We start from the raw sequence: 23694 nt of genomic DNA, 5'->3' as shown, positions 1-23694 counted from the left end.
CCCGAAGGGCCTGAGAGAGTTTCCATTGAATGTAACTATTTTAGATTCCAGCACAACAGTAACAGGAACACATCATGGATTCTGTGATCTTAAAAACATCCAAAAACAAAAGCAAAGACATAAAATCGATTTATAGCGAACGCAGTGAGCTTCATACTTAACGTGTGCACATGATAGAATAGGAAACAACAAGAACACAATACTCTAGCAATTTGGAATCCGTGTGGTTGGCTATGACCCTTTTGCCTCCGGTTTTTTTTTTTTGCTTCTGGTTTTTTTTCTGTTTCCGGTTTTTGTCATAGGGAATGATGCATGCCGGGAGATAAAGGCATCGTCGGAGACATGAAAGACCCAAATAATATCAGACATGGTGTATATTTCCTCCACTGATTTTAATAAAGATATCTCCCACATCATCAAAAAATAAATTTTAATCGTGATTTACGTTATTTGATCGCTGATCCCGAATCCAGGCCGAAGTGACCAGAAATTGCGTCTGCAGTTGTTAACAAGTTATAGGTAAAGTCAGAAACGAATGTAAGAAGAATGCAACGTTCACTTCTCGAATTAATTTTTTTGAATGAGATCCTGTTCTTGGCGGTGTAGTTGTTGTTGTGAAGGTAATGTTGAGGTCATATTATTTTTTGATGAGATCCTGTTCTCGGCGGTGTAGTTGTTGTGAAGGTAATGTTGAGGTATAATGTTGAGGTAATGTTAATTTTTTCAGATGAGATCCTGTTCTAGGCGGTGTAGTTGTCGTTGTGAAGGTAATGTTGAGGTATAATGTTGAGGTAATATTTTTTTTTCCGATGAGATCCTGCTCTTGGCGGTGTCGTTGTGAAGGTAATGTTGAGGTAATATTTTTTTTTTAGATGAGATCCTGTTCTAGGTGGTGTAGTTGTCGTTGTGAAGGTTATGTTGAGATAATATATTTTTTTTCAGATGAGATCCTGTTCTCGGTGGTGTAGTTATCGTTGTAAAGGTAATGTTGAGGAATTTTTTTTCTTTTTCAGATGAGATCCTGCTCTTGGCGGTGCAATTGTTGTTGTGAAGGTAATCTTCTTCTTCTTCTTCTTCTTCTTCTTCTTTCGGCTGCTCCCGTTGGGGGTCGCCACAGCGGATCATCTGTATGATCCGCATGGTGATTTGGCACATATTTTACGCCGGATGCCCTTCCTGACGCAACCCTGGTCGCCTCTTACAACACAGGGATATGGTACACCGATTCTCACCGGGGTATACACCGGCCCAGTATACTGGAACTCATTTCGCCGACCTCGGAAGGATGACAGGCTGAGTCAACCCCTTGGTGCATTAATTCAGTGGCCCAACGGGGCTTGAACTCAGGACCTTTTGGATCCCAAGCAGCTGCCCTAACCACTGCGCCAACACCAGGCTTTGTTGTTGTGAAGGTGTTGAGGTAATATTAATTTTTTTAGATGAAATCCTGTTCTCGGCGGTGTAGTTGTTGTTGTGAAGGTAATGTTTGAAATGAATGCGAGGGAAGAACCTTCAGAGTGTAGGCTTTATTTCACTTGATTGAAGCCGCTTCTACGGGCACATCAGGGGATACATGTGTAGCAATGTATACATGTGCAGTCGATCACCGCAAAATAAATCAGCAATTAGCATGGAGTCCGGTATACTCTCAATTCTCACCATTCAACGAGCACCAAGTGAACCACCGCCGTAAATGACAATGCCCCAGGGACAATCCCACCGACCGTGCGGAATCTCGGCTTTATCTATCCCGTGCGCGAGCCGCGTGACATGTGATCACGCGTCACGTCCTTCAATTCATCACAATGTTGAGGTATAATGTTAAAGTAATATTAATTTTTTCACAGCAAAAAGACTTTAATTTGATATATTTAAGAAGCGAATGAAAGAAGAATTCTACGTTCGTTTCTCGGCTTTGCCTATTCCATATTAATATTATACTTACCAAAAATGATCACAGCGGAAGCTAATTTTAACTAAAAAAGCTAAAGTGTTCCGCAGATTAAAGCGGATTGTCTCTGCAACACTCAGAAACAGCTGAAAGTTCACAAGTTTAACCAAACTCTACAAATGGCGGCTCGTGATGAGGAAATCGCAATTAGCCAATCAGATCTCTCCTCCGGTGAAAGGCAGACACGACCACCCGGCACGAGGTGGGAAAGCGATCACCATGGAAACACAGGAGGCAGAAAAACGAGCAGTTTTCGATAATCGCGCTGTGGCTGTACCGTCGTGATGTGGTTGTACAAACAAGCGGCCGATTCCCGACGTCGTGAATCTTTCATACTGACGTCGTGTGTCGTCATTGATCGCACGAGACCCGTGTGGGGGAGGGGAGGGGACATGAGAGGGCGAATCAACGTCTCGCAGAAAACTTCCTTTGTGTTGCTCCGTGAACGTCTCGTTCTTTGTTTCGTCGCCATTTGATCCTCAGCAACGGTTCTCTCTTTTTGCCGGGACCGGCTCTTCTTTGTGGACCCTGGACCCTGGACCCTGGACCCTGCACCCTGCACCCTGCACCCTGCACCCTGCACCCTGGACCCTGCACCCTGTGGGTCCAAAGTAAATTGAACCTCCTCGGTTGGTTTCCCCGTTGGTAAGTGTTTATTAATTATCATCGTCTCTCTTCGTCCCGCTGCATCTGTTCCTTCACGTCTCGTGTCCGTGTGATTTTTATTTAATAAATCCATATTGATGGGTCACGTACAGTACAAACATCCCTCGGTGTTCAGGGTCACGTACAGTACAAACATCCCTCGGTGTTCAGGGTCACGTACAGTACAAACATCCCTCGGTGTTCAGGGTCACGTACAGTACAAACATCCCTCGGTGTTCAGGGTCACGTACAGTACAAACATCCCTCGGTGTTCAGGGTCACGTACAGTACAAACATCCCTCGGTGTTCAGGAGCCGGATTCGAACCTCACTCGTCAAAGGACAATTAATCATTTGTGTGCACAGCTCGCTTCGGTTGGTTGTTTTATTTCAAAAGGTTTTTGTTAATTTGAATCCACCGAGGACATGAACACGATGGCGGATCAACAAAATAAAATGTCGGGTGGGGAACCCAGGGAGGAGCACGAGGTCGCTGTGAGATCACACGGGGAGGAGATGAGTATGGTATTTCCCTGACCCACGTGGCCCGCAGAGTAGCCCCTCCCCCACTACTTCAGGAAGCATGGAGCAGCCCCTGGGATGCTGGGATACCCGACGTTTCCTAATGTGTATTCAAAAACCCTGTGGGGGGCATGCCCTGGCCACCCCAGATGTGGTGATTTGGGGGGGGAGGGATGTTTTTGGATGTGGAATGAACAGGGGTGGGTTGAAGGGGAGGGGTGGGGGGGTTGAAGGGGATGATGTGTAGTGGAGGTTGGAAGGCGCAAGGACCAAGAGAGGGGTTTGAGATTTTGGATTTTGCATTGAGATACATTTTGGAGGTGAAAGTGGCAGGGACTGGCGATGGATGGGTAGCTGGAGTTAAAGAAAGGCTGAAAGATGGATTGATTGACAAAGGGCGGAGAGATTGAAATATGAATTGACGAAGGATGGAGGGATTGAAAGATGGAGGATTTCTCGGCCCCTGGTTTCGAAAGCACTCCCGATTCATATGAACAACCAATTTATTTTAAAACCAATCACGAGGGCAAATAAAAACATGATTGCTTGTCCGGAGCAGATGAGCTTGAATACTGAGGTTTAAAAGTTGAAACGTGCTGAACTTACCTCCTCGTAGTCTTGACGTCATACGTTCCACTGTTCCGTTCCATGTTTAGCCGAGATGCCGAGTGTATCAAAGATTTTAAAATCATGTAACGGTATTTAAACATTGTAAACACATTTCTTCGATTTGTTGGTGATATTGTTGCGAGGTTGGAAGTTTACTGCACACAACAGCCAGGTCCTATAGATCAGCCATATCAGTAAGTATGTGTTTCTAGTTGGGGTCCCGTCCTATGTTTAATGGGTGATTATTTTTACGTGCGCTGTGAGTTATTTTGATAGTTAGGATTTAAATTACCAATAACAACAACAACAACAACACCTGCCCTCGCTTCCTTCCACCATCATCCACTGGCACCATTGCACGCGTGCATGTCAGCATGTACCTGGGCGGAGTCCAGTGTGCTCGGCAGGGTTTCTCTGGACGTTGGTGTGCTGGCTTCGCCCAAATAATGGGCACAAGCATTAGGCTCTGGCTTCGCCCAAATAATGGGTACAAGCGTTACGCTCTGGCTTCGCCCCAAATATGGGTACAAGCGTTACGCTCTGGCTTCGCCCAAATAATGGGTACAAGCGTTGCGCTCTGGCTTCACCCAAAATATGGGCACAAGCGTTAGGCTCTGGCTTCGCCCCAAATATGGGTACAAGCATTAGGCTCTGGCTTCGCCCAAATAATGGGTTCAAGCGTTGCGCTCTGGCTTCGCCCCAAATATGGGTACAAGCATTAGGCTCTGGCTTCGCCCACATAATGGGTACAAGCGTTGCGCTCTGGCTTCGCCCAAATAATGGGTACAAGCGTTTCATTCTGGCTTAGCTCCAAATATGGATATAGAGCGTTCCCTCTTTTCCCAATGAGGGAGTGGGAGCGTGGGATAAAAGAAGCACGCGTGGGCCTAACGTGAGTGAGAGTTGAGTGGTTGTCTTCTGGTCTTCGGAGGAATTGTCTTCTGGTTTTCGGTCTTCGGACGTCTGGTGGTCTTCTGAAGCCAGTCTTCGCCTTCCTGGGTTCCCGCCAACAGAGCGTCTTCTCTTGTGGCCTGTGTGTCTGTGAGCCTGTCTTGCGAGGATCGCCTGCCTGGGCTTGGAGCGACATTGTGTGGCGGGTTCGAGTCCTGCCACACCGGATCGTCGAAGACCGCACGAGGCGGAAAGGTCCAAGAATAGGCTCTGACCTCCAGCTCGCCTTTCCTCGAACTGGAGGCCTCCAATAAAGACCTGACGGGTCCGTTTCTTTTTGGGTGTACGTGTGTGTTTGTGGTGCCAGTCCATTAAGTAAAACTGCATAATTGCTTGTACATAAATTGCTATTCCTTCATTATTCGGTTAACTCTGCCATCTTGCGTGCTCTCCTGCCCTTTTCCCTTTTGTTAAATGTTTCAGCTTGTTTCTGTGTTTCTTTCATTACCTTGGCATTGTGTGTATTGAGAAATAGCGAGGGCGTTCGGGCCGGTAAATTGTTAATTTGGTCCGACGGGCCTTGGTAATCTCCGCTCGGGTTACACACGGTTCGGGCTCGTTCTGCTCGAGGTCCGTCGACGGTGTGAATTCCCCGGTAGCTTTGTCCGCGTGGGTAATTTGGTATATTGAAATTTGGCAATTGACCCAGCCCGACGCCGTTGAATTATTGGCGATTCATGGTCCAGTTGAGGGACCCGTGCCTTTCGGATGACCTCAATTCCGGTGTGTTTGGTGGAGCCGACTCCACTGCTCCCTCTTGCAGTTCCGCTCACCACCAATACCTTGTCCCGTAACAATATACGGGGTTTTGGGGGCTTTTTTTTCATCCCGACTTTTTTTGAGGATACCGGTATATTCAGAATTCCAACTCCGGTATATCAATATGAAAAAGAGCCTGGTGTTGGCTCAGTGGTTAGGGTGGCGGCTTGGAATCCAAGGGTCCTGAGTTCAAGCCCCGTCGGCTGCTGAATTAATACACCAGGGAGTTGACTCAGCCTGTCATCCTTCCGAGGTCAGTGAAATGAGTACCAGTTCCATTGTGTGTACTGGTAGAGGGGCACTGCATCAGCAACACAGTCGCGCTTCAAGAAATGATAGCTACCCTGGCAGCTAAGCTGCCATACACCATATACCATATACCACCACACCAATATGAAAAATTATATCGATATATCACCGGACCGTCCTACAGCCAAAGAGGTCACCCTGCAGCCTTGTGCTGCACATGAAAGATCTGCAACATTGATCGTTGAAGGCTTTGGTTGGTAAAATTACTTCAGAGTTTAATACAGAGCCAAAAGCATCACAAAGTATGACCTTTGATATTTTAATTAGCATGATCAGTACATATTTTTATAATATGTTTAATGTTAATTGCTGGTTCCACTCCCAATAACTTGTCCACAGAAACCTCTTACCTAACGAAATCTGGAGATTGCTCTGTTTCCTGTGCCCCCCCCTTCCTCTTCCTTCATCTCCTTGTGTCCAGCCAGATCTCTCCGAGTTACCAATGCCACCAAAGATGGAAGGTGGTTATGTTTTCACTGCTTTGTCTGTTTGTTTGTGTGTGTATAGGATATCTCAAAAAGTGGTTGACGGATTCGGATGAAATTTGGTCAGGAGGTTGGGTGTGTGACAAGAACTAAGTATTTAGATTTTGGTGAAGATCGGAATCCGGAAAATAGATTTTTTTTTTAAGTGATTCTTCAACATTAAGAGATTGGCCAAACACGATTTATAACACGATATTTTAAAAAGTTGTGGACGGAGTCAGACGAAACTTGGTGGAGACATTTGGTGTGTGACGAAGAATTGATTTAACTAGCAGATAGCCTTCTACAACGGGTACGGGGGAAAGGACGGATCACAATACTTGGTTACGGAAGTTTCTTTGGATGTTTTGCGCCGCATTCAACAGCTCAGTTCAGATTGGTGGCGTGTGTGGGTGCCCATGGTAGCGTTTGAGATAGGTCGCTTTTGATTGTTGCCTTGACACATAGTGCCGGATGAGTAACACAAACGATTTGACATGTTAATCTGTTGATGGAGGAAATATAGAAATGATGAATAACATGGCAGAATAAAAGTCCCAAATGCCGAGTTGAACAAACGTCCTGAACTCGTGGACTTTGTTAAGTAAAGCATGTCGTTTCGGAAGTATGAACAGAATATTTTCAGAGAAAAGTGTGTTACAAGTTCCAGGCTTACGCCCATTATATTATGATTCTGGTGAAGATCAGAATCCTATAATATTTTTCAGTGATTCTTCACCATTGAATGATGGGACAAAAATGATATAAACAAGAAAAAGAGCAACCTGAGATCGCAGACCCTTGCCAGGGCTTGTTTTGTGTGGTATTTGTGTACTGGTGTGTTATGTAATTCGTGAAACAACGAGAACTGCCACTTTGTAATTGTTGGCAGTGATGACCAGGTCGAAAGACGTCCCGCTTTGATCGGACACCTGACTCTGACCCAAGACGTTTTTTATTATTATTAATCATTATGCAATTGAACTTGGAATGGGATTAAAATAAATTCCATTCAAATGGAAGACCAAATAGGTACAGTCCTGCATTGGAGTCACCAGAAGGAATCCGAACAAGTAAAAAGTAAAGATGAAGTCATCAGGACGAACCTGGATGGGATTCGGGTTTCAGCTGCTTCTCTACCCAGAAACCTGTCCAGGTACAGCCAAGTGAGCCTTATACAAAACAAGGACAAATGTGTCCAAGAGCCGCGTCCTAAAGGTTTTGTCTTCACCAGAAGAAGAAAGAAAAAAAAACAACAGCAACTTCCGATATTTCGTCACGTACCTTGATGGAGCCAATAGCGAGACCCGTCATGGACGATCGTCGTTCATGACGAGAAAATAGTGTATTTACGAAATTACAATACATTAAATGGAATAATCTTTAAATAGTAATGTGAACTTTTCGAAACTTTAAAGTAAATGTCCGAATATTTATTAAAAGTTCATGATAGACGCTCTCAAAAGGCACCCTCAATGCGAGGATGTGTACATGTGTTTAGTATTTTAGGAGATCCGTATCCTGTATAGAAAAGAGCCGAGTCCAAAAGGTTTTGTCTTCACAAGAAGAAGAATAGCAACCCGGAGCTCTCTTTGAGCCATGTCTCGCTACACGAGACGCGGCTAAAAAAAAAACAAAAAAAAACCCAGATCAAAAAATTAAATAATCCTGGTTGCCAGACCATGTGTCCGGTCAAGTTGAAATTTAAAACATGAATTCCCCCCATCACTACGAGATCATAATTGTGAAGTTTTACTTTCATTGATTAAGTGGTGCCAGAGAAAACATTTATCATTTTGTTCAATCTAATATGGCTGCCAAAACATGTGACCTATCAATTATTCCTTAAACTTGTATACCCATCGCTTGAGGAGAATTTGTATGAAGTATCCCTTTGATCTGTCCATCTGTTTTGGGGAAGATTTGTTGTTGTTTTTTTGGTGGTTTTTGGGTAAATGCAATATGGCTGCCAAATCATGTGACCTATGACTAATGTATTAACATTTTGTTTCTCATGGATAGGTGGTCATACATTTTGAAGTTTTGCCTCAATCTGTTCAGCCATTTGGGAGACTTTTGGGTTTTATATTTTAATTTTTTTTTTTGTGACCTATGACCTATTTTGGCTGCCAAATCATGTGACTTATGACATCAATTTTTTTTTCTGTGGAGCATTTTATCCGGAGATGACCCTCAAAAATGTTCATACTGATCAGATGTGGCGTTCTACATATACATTTATGACATCATAACGAAGGCACCTATGACATAAAAAAATTCACTTGGCGTGTCGAGGATTCAATTCTTGGCGTGTCGAGAAAAAATTCAACCAACCTGGAAGGATTGCCAAATGTTTTTCTCCCTTGGAGGCGAACACGTGATCCTTGGAGATTATAGGGCAGCAAGGACTGAGTCACATGGGTTTTACCCTTGAACCCACGACAAATAGACAACACGAGCAACTTAAATAAATACGGGGTTTTAATGAAAATGCATCAAGTATTCATAACGGGGATAAATCAAAACGGGTTAAATATGAAATGTAAGGTCACCCACATTCCTATTTGAGGCGCCTCCACACAGAATTTAATTCAGACATGGGGACAGAAAAAATAAAATAAATTCCTCCCTTTATCCCGGCACTTTGCTGTGTGCCCAGAGATGAGTTTCTGAAACTTGAAAGTCGCTAAACTGTGCTGTCACTGCACGCGTAAACACGTCCAAAATGGCGCCCAGCCGCTCTCTGGGTGGGAAACGCAGGAGGCAAATCGGGCGGTGATGCTCAACGCCGCGGCTCAGAAACTGCCATGCAGCTTCTTTCGTCAATCGCACTTGATGACGCCCCTGCTCTCTGAGGAATGGCGCCGTCTCGTTCCCCGATGGTACAACACGAGGTTTCGAGGCACGGTCCCACACGACCTCACCAACAGTCAATGGCAGCATCTTGCTCCATCATGTGAGCCAATTTGCCTCAGCACGAACACAAGAATCGTGCAGCCTTCTTCACCATATCGAGGAAAAGCCAGCCATAATGTCCATCTTTTCTAACCGCCGATCCTGCCTCACTCCTTTTGTCCCGCACCTTCTCCTGCGTGTCCCCACTATGACCCTCACTCAATCCTCCTCTCTCGTGTCACACCCATCAATCATCCACCCCAGCGGCGTGGTCTCTCCATTTGTCATTTCAAGAGGCGAGGTTTTCTCCTGCCTGAAAATGTTCGGCTCGGTTGTTGTTCTAAGGATATGATTCCTTTTTATTGCTGGTCTTGAAATGCAAAAATGTAGGAAAAGCTCACAGGGGGCAATCGCATTCTGGGAGAAATTACCCTTGAACCCTACCTAATTAATACAGCATCACCCCACCATGCGGTGACACGTCATACTTAATCTCACAGTTTTCCTACTGAATTTACATCGAGATGTTTCCTTCCTGTCCACGGACCATGCTACGTAAAACAATCCTATCTTTTCCATGACATTCCTCCATCTACCTCACAAAGCAATATAGTAGGGTCATATCCAGGACTCCCATGACCATGGAGAGCATAAGTTCGTTTGAGGATGGATTTTTGTACTTTGGGGTATTTAGAAAAAAATGAGCTCCTCTGCCCCTCCCAAAAGTGTGGGCCAACTCCACCAGAGGGCAAAATCCAAAATGGCTGCGAGTGGCCATCTTGGAAATTACACAATTACATAACGCTTGAGTAAAATAATTTACAGACATGAAATAAGTGTCGTTTTTTTACTAATTAAATGACGAGGGGTCCATTCCAGTGGTTATTCTTTCATTTCGTGGTTATCTTCAATGTGAAATCGAAGATGGCCACCAACAGCCATATTGAATATATGAATATTTCACATTTCCAAACCAGTTAAGGTATTGTTTTCAAGTAATTATATGGCGGGAAATTCATTCCAGGTGTAACTTGTCGACTTGGAGGACATCTTCATGATGAAATCCAAAACGTCCGCAAGTGGCCATCTTGGAAATTTTTTTTAAAATACATAAATCTTGAGTAAAAAATTAACATACAGGCATGAATTACGAAGTGTCTTTTTGACTACAAATTAATTCCAGGTATTACTTGCCCATTTTGAGGTCATCGTCAGACCTGAAAATATGATCTAAGTTGTTTCTAACTCCTTTTTATGGTCATTTTTGCAGCGCATTCATCATTCAGCTCACGCCTTTCATCATTAATCTTATTGTTCGTGATGTACTTGAGCCAGCAGCGATGATGGTATCATGTCTCAGCTGCAAATGGGTCAGGTGTGGCATCAATCAGTTTGAGAATGCGATCTCTCATGCCCATGTCGTCTCGTAACACGGTATGCTGTTTTAACACGTTCCAAGCCTTTTCTTGATTTAGAAGATACGAAGTATTTAATTTCTGTCCAGGATGCTTTTTGTCTTCTGGACGCATGCACCAGATGCATAAGTTTTTATCATGTAGACGTTTCGGTGAAGGAGCTGGAAGGGGATCAGCAGCAGCAGGTTTCGGGGTCTCGGACGCAGACGTAGATTCACTGCACACAGGAAAAAAAACAACAAGGTATTGAGTTCATGCGTGGTTGGTAACAACCTGCAAACACAAGATCAATTGAGGAAATCCAAACCCAATAAAACAGCAGGGTTGATCAAAGAGACAAATGCAGACACAACAAATGAAGTTCAATTGTCAAAAATTTTCACCTCTAATTATGCATAAAAATGCGCAACTGCAAAGAAAAACATGAAACCAACAAATTTAACGAAATAAAATAGTGAGCTGGAACGAGTGTGAACAAATAAGCAGGAACTGTTCTCCAAGCACAAATAGCAGAAAAGGTTCGGGCAAAACAACGCCAACGCAGTATTTAAAGACTGCCTGGAGAACTGCAACTGTCGGGGTTACCTGCTTTGTTCACGATGTGCAGATTTTCGCTTTTCAGCTTGCTGGTGCTTTCTCTTGCTTGAAATAGACAGGTAACATTCCTTGTGCATGTAAAGACCTTTGTGTCCCTTTTCCCAGTGGACACTTTTGTACACCATGCCAAACCTATCCAGCCCCCTCCAATTAGCTGCTTTTTCACACAAGCTTTGCCACTTTTCACTGGAAATCCCATCAAGTGAGTTTTCCTGATCAATATGATCACCACATTGCAACACACATTGAGGAGGGGAGTTGCTACTTCTGCTACTGGTTGATTCTTCAGACATGTTAATCTGAACTCAGTTAATTCTGTTACTCAACAGTTGGGATGTGATGTGATGACTGATCAGTTGTAGTGGCAGTCGGTGGTCTTTTGCTCGCAGAAATCCAATGATCCTGTGACAAAATAAACAGCATAATTACTATAACAGTAAAAAGCTACAACATTTCGGAAGGTGGGACATACTCAAATATTCAATATGGCCGTTGGCAGCCATCTTGAATTTCATGTTAAAGATTACCGCAAAATGAGAAAATAACCACTGAAATGGAATCCTAGTCATTAAATTATCAAAAAAACGACACTTATTTCATGTCTGTTATTTTACTCAAGAGTGATGTAATTGTGTAATTTCCAAGATGGCCGCCAGCGGCCATTTTGGATTTTTCCCTCTGGTGGAGTTTGCCCACATTTTTGGGAAGGGCAGAGGAGCTCATTTTTTTTCTAAATACCCCAAAGTACCAAAATCCATCCTCAAACAAACTTCTGCTCTCCATGGTCACAGGAGTCCTGGATATGACCCGACGAATACTGATCACGTCGCATTCCACAAATTCAATTGTGATATAAAGAAGGCACCCACGACATCATTAAAAAAAAATCACATTCCCCATGAGGATTACTTGTCGTGTGCCAAGTCTCGACAATCAGAAAAACAGACCGGGTAGGCTCTCATATGCAGTCAGTGACTTTTTGGAGAAGTTACTCCAACTTTAGTTTTGTATATAGTGGGTGCGAACAAATGTTCTTTTTCTTCCCTCGCCATCCCAACAGAGAGTGCTGGCATACTCTCTGATAAACATGACAGTAAAATTGTTTCCTCATCAAGACATCTCAGTGAAGACTTTCCAACAACCACTTCAGTTTTGAAGTTGCTCATGCTTGCATGCACACAACTTTGTGTATATCCCTCACCTGATGTTTCTTTTTTTTAGAATTAATCATGAGATTTTGTGTTTGACGATCTTTTGGTAATTGCTGTTTCATCAAAAGGTATTTGGATTCTACTCACCATCCGACCATCCTCCCCTTCCCTCCTCCCCAATTGCTGGTGTTTCTGCATGTTTACGCTGAGATGGAAAAAATAATTTTGTCCAATGTGTTGACGCATAAGTCTGTGTTGACACGAAACAGAGCTTTCCCTGCCCTTTCCCATTTAAAAAAAATCGACTACTTTATTTTTCTTCATCCATCTTTAATCCACTTGCAGAAGGACTCAAAAGTGCTGCACTGGTTTGAAGCAGACCATGACCGGCACATCACTCGTGATCATCACTGCAGCTCGAGCAAAGACTTCTTGCTTGCCATGCAGTTCCAGGGAAGAACGAGGTGACCGTCAAGGTGCTTACGGTACGTATTTTTAACGTGACGGTTCATTCGGTACATTGCACCGAATATATTTAAAATGAAATAAAATTCTTCCTGTTTATCCAAATATTTGTTGAAGCTTGCAACTTTTTCATCCACTTGTATACCTTTGGTGAACGTTCCCCCCTCCTTTGTGAAGGAAACGGTCTCCTTGCGTTGAGGAATTGATGTAACATCCCAGTTCACAGCAATCCTCAATCTCTTTTAAACCAGATAATGTGCTGTAAGACAATTGGTTGAAAGCAGTAGTGCACTTAATTTTTGCATTTTAATCGGGTTTTTTTGAAATTGTACTGCTCTTGAAAGTTTCCATACTGTGATTGCTTTGTCAACAGAAACCCATCAAGCTCATGAATGTCTTTCATGGTGGGTTGCTCATTTTTGGTGGTCTGCTATCCAATATCCAATTGACACCTCAAGACAATTGACAAAGGGCATGTGGGGAGGAGTAAGTTTTGGGTGGGGTGAGATAAATTCATTTTATTTCATGAAAATATCTCTCAGTTGTATTTGGAAGTATTTTCTGTACAGGGCTTTCAAGAATCAAGCTGAAAGCTGTATCCATTGGATAAGTTGTTGACCGGCCATTTGTGAAAATGACCAAACCTGAACATTGTTCTCACCTTGCAAATGAGACTGAATGCCACTCATCTGCGGACTACCATCTGACTCATTTTCAAGAGCCACTCTGTCATTGTCGACAGAAAATAGCAGAATGAAGGGTTCTGTGAAACAAATATCTGGTTTATCAGCATCAGCCTGGATTGAGAGATCTGTCAAGTTGAAATGGAGGAAGAGGGAGGGGGGTGCAGGAGGAGGACCCCAAGAAGAATCGTTAAATTTCTCGGTCTTGACTTTTTGATATCAAGTGACATCAAATTATCGTAAACTTGGAAAATTACCAGTACCCAATGACAGGAAAAGTTTAAGTTGATCTCTCAATTTAATTTATTCCATGGACTTCAAAAAGTTAATTGTGTTGCACTCCTGGTTTCCCACAGAGCCAAATCTCTGAGATACTGTTACGAATCTGGAAACCATTCGCATTCACACATACAGTTGACCCAAAGTTTAGTTACTTCGTTAAGTATATGTGGATAGTTAGAATCTCTCCCCGATGTGTAATGGGTTAATTTCATTTGTGCTACTGGTTTCTTTTCTAGTCAGGTTTTTTACATCTTTAAATCTACCGACGCCAGCGGAACCCTCGCTTCACTCCTCCTCCCACTCTGCGGGCGAACAAGCGCTTCACCCGCCCAGCTTTCACTTCACACCACGGCGCCATAACGCACGTGTTCCTGACTATCGTCGTGGGCAGAGCCCCCCCTCGCCTCAGAGCCGACTCCGCCCCAGCAAGATGGAATGTTCCTCCCGTCCAATCAGGGGTGAGATCACCTCAGCTATGACTCCGCCCCATCATAGAAGAATGTCTCCCCTCTCGACACTGGGGAAGACAACAAAAGAGGCTCTCTCAGGGGAGGAGCACCGAGACGCCGACACGCCCCCTCCTCCGATCGCAGCTGGCCACCACGACACCCAAAAACACCCCCATTCAATCCGGAGGCAAGTTACCCGAGAGCAGATCCCTCAACCCCGCACGGGTGAGGGATAAGAAGGACCGTGTAGGTGGTTCCTTGGAGGTCATTACTTGCTTCTGGTCTGCTGGGCTCTCCTGGTCATCTGTCATCATTCGTGGCTGGCCTTCGTCGTTCGTAGGATCCTGGCTGCTCTCGCTGGATTCTGGTTCGTGTGTTCGAGTCCCACCGTGGTGGGTTGTGTTGGAGGACTCGAGCTGGGGATCCCCGTTCCCGTCCACGGACTCCGAGCTCCACAAGTGCGAGTCGGTAAAACCGCACGAGGCGGCCAGGTACCCGACCAGACTCTGACACCCAGCTTGCCAATCCTCTGCGGCTGGAGGGTCCAATAAATGCCAGCCAGTTCCACTTCTTTTTGGGTGTGTGTCTGTGTGTGGTGCTAGTCTGTAAGTAAAACTGTTCAGTGATTGCTATTGTACATTTGCCTACATTTATATTCGTGATTAAGTCTGCTCTTTGTTTCCCTCCCGATTGCCTTGAAAACAAATAACTGTTAAATGTTCCAGTTCATTGTCTGTTTTCTTCCATTGACCCAGTATGGTTCGAGCTTCAGAATTAGGGAGGCCGATTGTGCCGTAAATTGTTATTTGGACCGGCGCGGCTTTGGCAATTCCTACTCGGTTACGCCGGATCTGAGTCGGTAACAGCGACTCCGTTCGGACAAAGCTGGCTGAGGGTGTAGCTTCCCCGGTAGCTGGACCACGTGGCTAATGAGCTAAATTGGAATCAGACAAAAAGACCCGAACCGTGTGGTCGAAATATTGTCGTCCACGGTCCGTTAAGTGACCCGTCAACTTCGGAGTTATCCGGAGTGACGACCTTCAATTCCGGGTGTTTGGAGGTGGGACGGCCCAACTGCTCTATCTGGCGGTCATTCCTCGCCCCCGAACCCAGCACCACAACAATACTTCGACTGCCCACTGCTAAGTGGTGGCAGTGTACTGTCACTTCAAAAGTGAATGTTAAGCTTTTCAAACAGAGCGTGGAAAACGGCCACCGAAAACAGGAGACAGGCAGACAGACAGACAGATGAACACATGAACAGACACCACGGTTCGCAATATAAAATCGATGACTTCCCTTCCAAGGAACTTCAACACAGAAAGAGACCATTCGGCCCATCGGGTTGTGTACAGTCAAGGCTCATGGAAGAGCGAGAACACTGAGCGGATCAGGACGCAACAGGATAAAATGAACAGTGCGGAGTTAGGGGGTGGTGGGTGGAGGGATGGGACAACACCAACAACAAGGTTGAAGGACATAATAGAAGACATGGACAAACAATGGGGTGGACAGGATGTTTCCCTCCCTCTCTCTCCCCTCTCTCCCTCTCTGCCTCTCTTGCACCACCCCTCCCATCTCTCCCTCCCTTACACCCCCCCTCTCTGCCTCTCTTGCACCCACCCTCTCTCCCTCTCCACCTCTCTTGCACCCCCCATCCCCCTCTATCACACCCCCCACCACCCTCCCTATTTCCCTCTCTTACACCCCCCCTCCCTTCTCGCTTCCCTCTGTCACCTACTCTCTGTCTCACCTTCTCTCCATCACTGCTCTCACTCTCCACCTTCTCCTCCTCTCACCACATGTCCTTACACTATCCTTTTGAGCAGATGCTCCAACTCTTTATGAATGAATTTTATTTTGGAAATCTTTGAAGGAGATATGGATGGGCCAGGCATCTGCCTGGAGAATAGCCAGGCGGAGGCCCCTGGAGTCCTGGTAGAATGTGGACGCAGCGGCGCTCTGCTCCGGGTTCTGCTTCCATATCTGACCTGACCTCACAGAGCATCGGTGCCATCAAAGCAGCTTCCTGAGGAAGGGTTATACCGGGTGGTTTGCCATTACCTTCCCAGCAGTAGTTCGTGAAGGAATTTGTAATCTGGCCGTGGTGCCGCCGATAGCTTGCCCACTCTTTGTGAAGGATACTGTGATGATCTTCAATGTCCATCAAGTAATGCCAGAAGATGGGATGCCCAATTTAGCGTCCATCAGGAGACGGCACACACGTTGATGATTCACCCAGTCTGTTTCGAACACAGTCTTGACAGCTTGGAGGCCATTGTATGACGTGACAGTTTCTGTGTACAGTGTGTACCTCGAGGCCATATTGTCAGCCCAGGTAATATCTTGATGCACTCTTCATGAGCAGAATGCGATTTCATGTGGTATTTTTTTCCCGTTTAAAATGTATCTCGTTGGGTATTGTGTATTTCTTCCGGTTCAATGTTGGTCTTTGCTGCACGCAGAGCTTCTCAAACACGGGGAGGAAAGCGGCCACCGGAGACTGCTGAACATTCAAACACACGGACAGACACCACACTTCGCCTAATGCAATAGATGACCAAATATTGTTTTGTCTGCCATTGAAGGTTCCCATCGTGTGCAGCCTTTTTAGCTGCTGGTTGCTTCATTGGTTAGGGGCATGGCTTTGCCGCTGATGTATTGCCCCTATTACCAGTACACTGGTGCTCTATTTGCCGACCTCGGAAGGATGACAGGCTGAGTCAACCCCCTGATGTTAATTTAGCTGACTGCAGGGATCGAACTCAGGACCCGAGAATCCCAAGCCACCACCCTAACCACTGAAGCGAATGCCAGGCTGCCATTGAAGGTGGATGGAGGTTATGTTTTTACCCCAATTTGTCCGATTTTGCAAGAAAGAAAGAAAAACAAACAAACAAAGATTTTTCCAGTTTATTAGTCAGTCGATTTGGTTGTCTGTCTGACTATCGCCTGCAGGTCACAATTTTAAACCAATCTTCACGAAACTTCATCACATGGTTGTTCATGATAAGAAGCCTATTGTTTCTTAGGTCAAAAGGTTAACAACTTCGGTGAGATTTCTAAAATCCTCAATTTTCATCCCATTAACTTAAAATTTGAAGAGGATTTATATTTCAGGTCAATGAATCAACCACCTAAATCTTTTTGAGGTCAACATGGGCCAAAAGGTCAACATAGGCCAACTTTATAAAGTTGTTAATTTTCATCCCATTGACTTGAAATTTGAGGAGTTGTTGCATATTTGGTCATTGAATTCAACCACCAATTATTGTTGAGGTCAAATTTGTTTTCTGGATTTTGAAAGTATCGTACTCTGCACAATGTCTTTTTCTTGTTTGTTTGTTTGTGAACAAAATATCTCGAAGTTGTGTACGGATTTGGATTCAATTTTGGAGAGAGCTTGGTATGTAACAAGGACGAAATTATTCGATTTTGGTGAAGATCCGAATCTGGATTTGAGATTTTTTTGTGATTCTTCACAATTGGGAGGCAGAGCCAAAAACAACATACAGTGGGATATCTCAAGTTATGGACGGATTCCGACGAAACTTGGTGGGGAGGTCGGGTATGTAACAAGGAAGGATTGGTTCGACTTTGAAGATCTGGTTCCGAGAATTTTTTCATGATTCTTCACCATTGAGTGACAGGGCTAAAATGATATATAACAGGATATTTCAAAAAGTTATGGACGGATTCAGACGAAACTTGGTGGGTGAGTTGGTTTGATGACGAGACCAAACCAATTAAATTTTAGTTCAGGTCCAAGTCCAAATCCAGATCCAGCCTATCAGTGGGATACAAAACATAAACTAATCAGCCTGGTGGAGGTATGCTCTTGACTAAGTGCCCTTCTAAGTTTTTTTTCTATATTGTATCAAGCTCTAAAATGGAGTGCAGGAAATTCCCATATCTTCTATTTAATGTTCCTGTTGAGTATTTTAATCGGAATGGATTGATGTCTCTGTCATGTCATGCCCCCTCTGGATTGCATCGCACGCTCGAGGAAGAAAGTAACACCACCACAATTAAGAAACATCTGATCTGCATTCTTCCAGTGCCCAAACTTCCAAAATTTATGAAGACAAATCCTGGGCTGAAGTGTGTGTTCAGGGTCATCCACCTGGACCGACTTATGGTCGCAGACAAATTGGTGATGATTGAGACTTGGTGTCAATGACTTCAGGCTCGAGGATGAATAATTATTGGTGCGGCTCCCTGAGAATCTAAAATTTATTGGAAAATCCCCTTGACACATCACTTCTGAAGGAGTCCACTTCACTGAGGTTTGGAAAACGGGATATATTGTCATGTCCAGGTCAGTTAACACCGACACTGGAAGGATGACCTGAAATGGAATTTTACTCCCTCAAACGACGTTCCATATTGTGGTGGACAACACACGTGTGGGTCACGAGGAGAGACGCAAAAACTTTCCAGCTTTTAAAACCAATGGGTTTATTTCCAGAACCACAAACAATAAAATAAAAACTATGTCACCCGCAGGGTGACCCGTATCTTGCCAAAAGGTGACCACGTGTGACTTCTTTAAGGTCACACTGAGGTGAACAGAGCTGCTATCCACCAGGAGTGACTCCTTGAGGAATATCTGCCTACGCGAGATTCCGATGAGAATCGTTCTATAGAGTAACCATGAAAAATATGCGTTTGCCTCATAACGTCACCAAGTGACGTCATAATGTCTCAAGCTTGACATATCTAGAAAGCACTCATCGAGGTGTTCAATTTGAGGTACGACACGATATGGTTCCTAAAACTTGAAAATTTGACCTTGGGGTAAAATATGTTTGACCTCAGGCGCTAACCATGAAGATCAAGGCCAATCGCCACCAAAAATTAATCAGCTGCGCGCCAGACCATGAACTATATTCCCATGAAGTTTGAAGACGATCCGATCAAAATTACTCAAAAATAAGGGTTTCGTCGACTCCCCTGATTTGCGACAGTGACCTTGACCTTTGACCTTCACCTTCAAAATTTTGTGCACTGAAAGGGACCTCTATAGGCCTCTGATATGCGAAGTTACAAAAATTTCCTATGATAACTCTGCTCTGCAGAATTTTTTATACCTTATTACAGACAAACAAACAAACAAAAAAAAACAAGCAGTCATAGACTGGTACTTACGAAATCGTCAACTTGACCTCTGACCTTGTCTAATAAAAGCTGTCTCAAGAGTCTCTGGAGAAGGTAGCGACGCAAACCAGAAGTTTCTACGATGATTCTGTATTAAACCATCAAAAATCGTAACGTCGACCGAAGCAAAAAATCTCCATTTCTCCAAGCAATTATACCTTAATGTAACTCAAGCACGCGTCTGCTCGAGCGCACTGCATCATGGGACGACCCGTGACACGTAGAGTGATATATTTTTTTTATACAATCTTAAAACATCTCCAAAACATCCGATTTTTACCAGAATTTCTACAACCGAGTTTTAAGCGTCCTAAGCCATCGCAAAAACCGAAGACAAAATTAAAATCGAAGTTAAAATGAACTCGTAACGTCGAGCGAAGCAAAAATACTCTATTTCTCCAAGTGAATTTACGGAATTATGTTTGACCTCACTGTGACCTTGACTTTTGACCGATTTTGACCAAAATCGAATCAGCACTAGCCATCACCCTCCTGAATCACGTGGTGTAATTTGACATTGATAGCTTCTTCCATTCTCGAGTTATCGTGCCAACAAACAAACAAACAAACAAACAAACAAACAGAAACGGAAGGCATCAATATACTTAAGAAATCTTTAGATTTCGTAAGTAAAAAAAACAAAAAAACATACAAGCTGACTAACATGTCTTGCAAAAACTTCGTTTTGGTAAGATAATAAAAAAAAACAGGGATGACTGGATTGTTAGGAGACGACTGCAGGTAATTAGGTACAATGTGAATAAACCCTCTGGTGCCACACACACAGATTGTCACTGACGGGAAGAGGGAACAAAAACTAGGTGACTTAGCTCTGTTGGCAGCTGGCGATGAGCAGGACAATGAGGAGACAAAGCACGTGAGCAGACAAAACGGGTACAGGGCGAAGAGAGGTGCAGGCAGGCAGGACGACCTCGTTAACTCTTTCTCCTCAGTCTCGCACACACCAAAAACTCACAGCCACGTAATTCCTCAGACCTCTAACTCCATGATTAGGCTATCACCCTCCCTGGGCAATGCTCTGCCCCCTTGGGAGGCCATGACCCTTTCCTCCCCTCGCTCTCGAGGCCTTCCAAGCTCTACCAACCCTCATCACTGCGTAGGCTCCCCCCCCCCCCCCCGTAGAGGTTGACATCGAGGTTATAAGCACAATTTCCTTATCCATAATCCCTGAATAATTATGACCACACATGACCCCCTGTATGGTGCACATTCAAACAGGACAATTCTTAAGCTAACGTTTCCTTACTTGTACATCGACATAGCGAACTCGCAAATGCACCACGCCACTCCATACATTCGTACTGACCCTGATGATATCTAAATCCCCCACCCCCCACAAACTTAATGATATTTTTTCAAAAGTTATTCACAAAGTGATGAATTGTTGCCATGGGGGGGTGAAGGTGGGGGGATTTGATTTCTCACTCATTTAATGAATTCATTTTTCGTACTTTATTTTTCATGCACAATTTGTCTCATCTCTGCTGCTTTTCTTTGTTCTTCTTCAGGTTTAGTTCAACATCATGAATGACAAACTGGGAAGAAGTCGAATGCACACTCATTGTGTCCCAAGCCTTTTGCACAATCAACATTGAGACCGAAAGAAAATCCCAAGGGGAAGACCACATACAAGCGTTGGAAGGATTTTGCATGTTGGTCAGAATTAAGTGAAAATGTAATGGAGTTGGACACTTCAAATCAGGGGATGACCTCGGTGCACTTGGTGACACCCGCAAATGGAGATAATAACCAATGGGAGAAGCTGTACAAGTGTTCTGTATGTTCTCAGGTTTTTTGTCAGTCATCAACTTTAAATACACACAAACGAATTCACACAGAGGAGAAACAGTTCAAGTGTTCTGTGTGTTCTCAGGTTTTTTGTCAGTCATCAACTTTAAATACACACAAACTAATTCACACAGGGGATAAACCGTACAAGTGTTCTGTGTGTTCTCAGGTTTTTCATCAGTTATCAAATTTAAATACACACAAACTAATTCACACAGGGGAGAAACAGTTCAAGTGTTCTGTGTGTTCCAAGGTTTTTCATCGGCAATGGAGTTTAAATAGACACAAACTAATTCACACAGGGGAGAAGCCGTACAAGTGTTCTGTGTGTTCTAAGGTTTTTCATCATTTATCAGCCTTAAATAGACACAAACTAATTCACACAGGGGATAAACCGTACAAGTGTTCTGTGTGTTCTCAGGTTTTTCATCAGTTATCAAATTTAAATACACACAAACTAATTCACACAGGGGAGAAACCGTTCAAGTGTTCTGTGTGTTCTCAGGTTTTTCGTCATTTATCAGCCTTAAATAGACACAAACTAATTCACACAGGGGACAAACCGTACAACTGTTCTGTGTGTTCTCAGGTTTTCCGTCGGTCATCAAGTTTAAATACACACAAACGAATTCACACAGGGGAGAAACCGTTCAAGTGTTCTGTGTGTTCTCAGGTTTTTCATCGGCAATGGAGTTTAAATACACACAAACTAATTCACACAGGGGAGAAACCGTTCAAGTGTTCTGTGTGTTCTCAGTTTTTTCGTCATTTATCAGCCTTAAATAGACACAAACTAATTCACACAGGGGATAAACCGTACAAGTGTTCTGTGTGTTCTCAGGTTTTTCGTCATTCATCAAATTTAAATAGACACAAACGAATTCACACAGGGGACAAACCGTACAAGTGTTCTGTGTGTTCTCAGGTTTTTCATCATTTATCAGCCTTAAATAGACACAAACTAATTCACACAGGGGACAAACCGTTCAAGTGTTCTGTGTGTTCTAAGGATTTTCGTCAGTCATCAACTTTAAATACACACCAACTACTTCACACAGGGGAGAAACCGTTCAAGTGTTCTGTGTGTTCTAAGGATTTTCGTCAGTCATCAACTTTAAATACACACAAACGAATTCACACAGAGGAGAAACAGTTCAAGTGTTCTGTGTGTTCCAAGGTTTTTCATCGGCAATGGAGTTTAAATAAACACAAACTAATTCACACAGCGGACAAATCGTTCAAGTGTTCTGTGTTCTAACGTTTTTCGTCAGCGATCACATTTAAATAAACACAAACTAATTCACACAGGGGAGAAACCGTTCAAGTATTCTGTGTGTTCTTAAGTTTTTCGTCAGCTGTCAGGTTTAAATGAACACAAACTAATTCACACAGGGGAGAAACCGTACAAGTGTTCTGCGTGTTCTCATGTTCTCAAAAAAATGCGTCCATAATGAGCAAAGAGTACCGACACAAATATACAAATTCTGAAGTCATCCCTCGTCCCAAAGAACAAAACCAAAGCTATAAATCAACTTGGGGTGCTGCTATTCCAATATCGCTGTACAATTATAAACTGGCCAAAATTGGAGCTCAACACTTGATACAAGTACAAGTCGACTTCTTTCGAGATGCAAAAAATACTCTCGCATCCCAACAGCATTTCATCCACATGAGTAATCCACTGGCACATCTGTAAACATTTCAACATTCTGGTTCCAGAAAAATTATGGAAAATCAAACCAAATCCGATCCTTGAAGATGAACATATTGTGCTCACACATGACAAGATGATACGATCACTTGTGGAAATTGCAAACAAAGCTTTGCGTCCAGACATAGTGCTCAAACACAAAAATAAAAAGTCAGCATTGTTGATCGAGGTTTCAGTTCCCGTGATGTTGGAATAAATGCTGCAGAAATCGGGAAAATTACAAAATACTAGGATCTGAAAAATGAGGTCAAGAGGACTTGGAAATTGAAGAAAAGTGAAATTATACCAGTGATTGTTGTAGCCACAGAATGATAAGGAAAATCATTACTGAGTATTTAAAAATCATTCTGCGGAATATTTGTTTTGTTATTTTTTATTTCGAGTTGATCTTGATTCTGTTTGATAAACTGTGAAAAAAAAATAATAAAACTTAAATATCTTCCATGATTGCATCATCTATTTTGTGAGGATTACTTTTTATCCTCGCCAGAGGGAGAGGGTATCGCTTTTGTCGACTTGTTGGTTTGTCCACACAAAACAGTACTTGATAAATGTACGACATCATCCACCCTTTTGAGATAGACCATGTTAGAACCCGTACATCTTGGTAATAGGAGTTTACTTATTTAATCTCAACATTCGGAGAATTCAGAAGGGCATGTGGTCAGGGAAGAGTATTGATTATGGGGGATTTTAACTTGCCAGGGATAGATTGGGTCCAGGAATGGGGAAGTCCAGGAATCGTGGGGTGCCACGAAAACTGATCAATCTGTTGTCTGAATTATACTCTGGTACTGAGAGTGCTGTGAGATGTGGTGAAACAATCTCTGACTTATGTCCAGTTGTTACTGGAGTTTGTCAGGCGTGGGTA

The 23694-nt window shown here is 43.6% G+C and overlaps 1 protein-coding gene across 4 annotated transcripts; it reads left to right on the top strand.

Moving 5' to 3' along the window:
- Window positions 1–528: 528 nt before the first annotated feature.
- LOC147031947 (uncharacterized) lies at window positions 529–23265 on the top strand. Of its 4 annotated transcripts, XM_085869181.1 has the most exons (4): window positions 529–1053; window positions 6171–6206; window positions 12613–12752; window positions 20833–23265. In XM_085869181.1, exon 4 carries the CDS (start codon window positions 21003–21005, stop codon window positions 22368–22370), a length of 1368 nt encoding a protein of 455 aa, XP_085725307.1. In that variant the 5' UTR covers window positions 529–1053; window positions 6171–6206; window positions 12613–12752; window positions 20833–21002; the 3' UTR covers window positions 22371–23265. The 4 variants fall into 4 exon arrangements, with proteins under 4 accessions (XP_085725307.1, XP_085725306.1, XP_085725309.1 ...); XM_085869180.1 differs by lacking the exon at window positions 6171–6206; XM_085869183.1 differs by lacking the exons at window positions 529–1053; window positions 6171–6206 and adding an exon at window positions 2290–2596.
- Window positions 23266–23694: the final 429 nt, after the last annotated feature.

The sequence above is a fragment of the Eptatretus burgeri genome, chromosome 2, assembly GCF_056783735.1.
Source record: "Eptatretus burgeri isolate ZD-2024b chromosome 2, Ebu_testis_v1, whole genome shotgun sequence".
Lineage (NCBI taxonomy): Eukaryota > Metazoa > Chordata > Myxini > Myxiniformes > Myxinidae > Eptatretus > Eptatretus burgeri.
The sequence above is the reverse complement of the archived record's forward strand: the minus strand, read 5'-3'. Positions and strand labels throughout refer to the sequence as shown.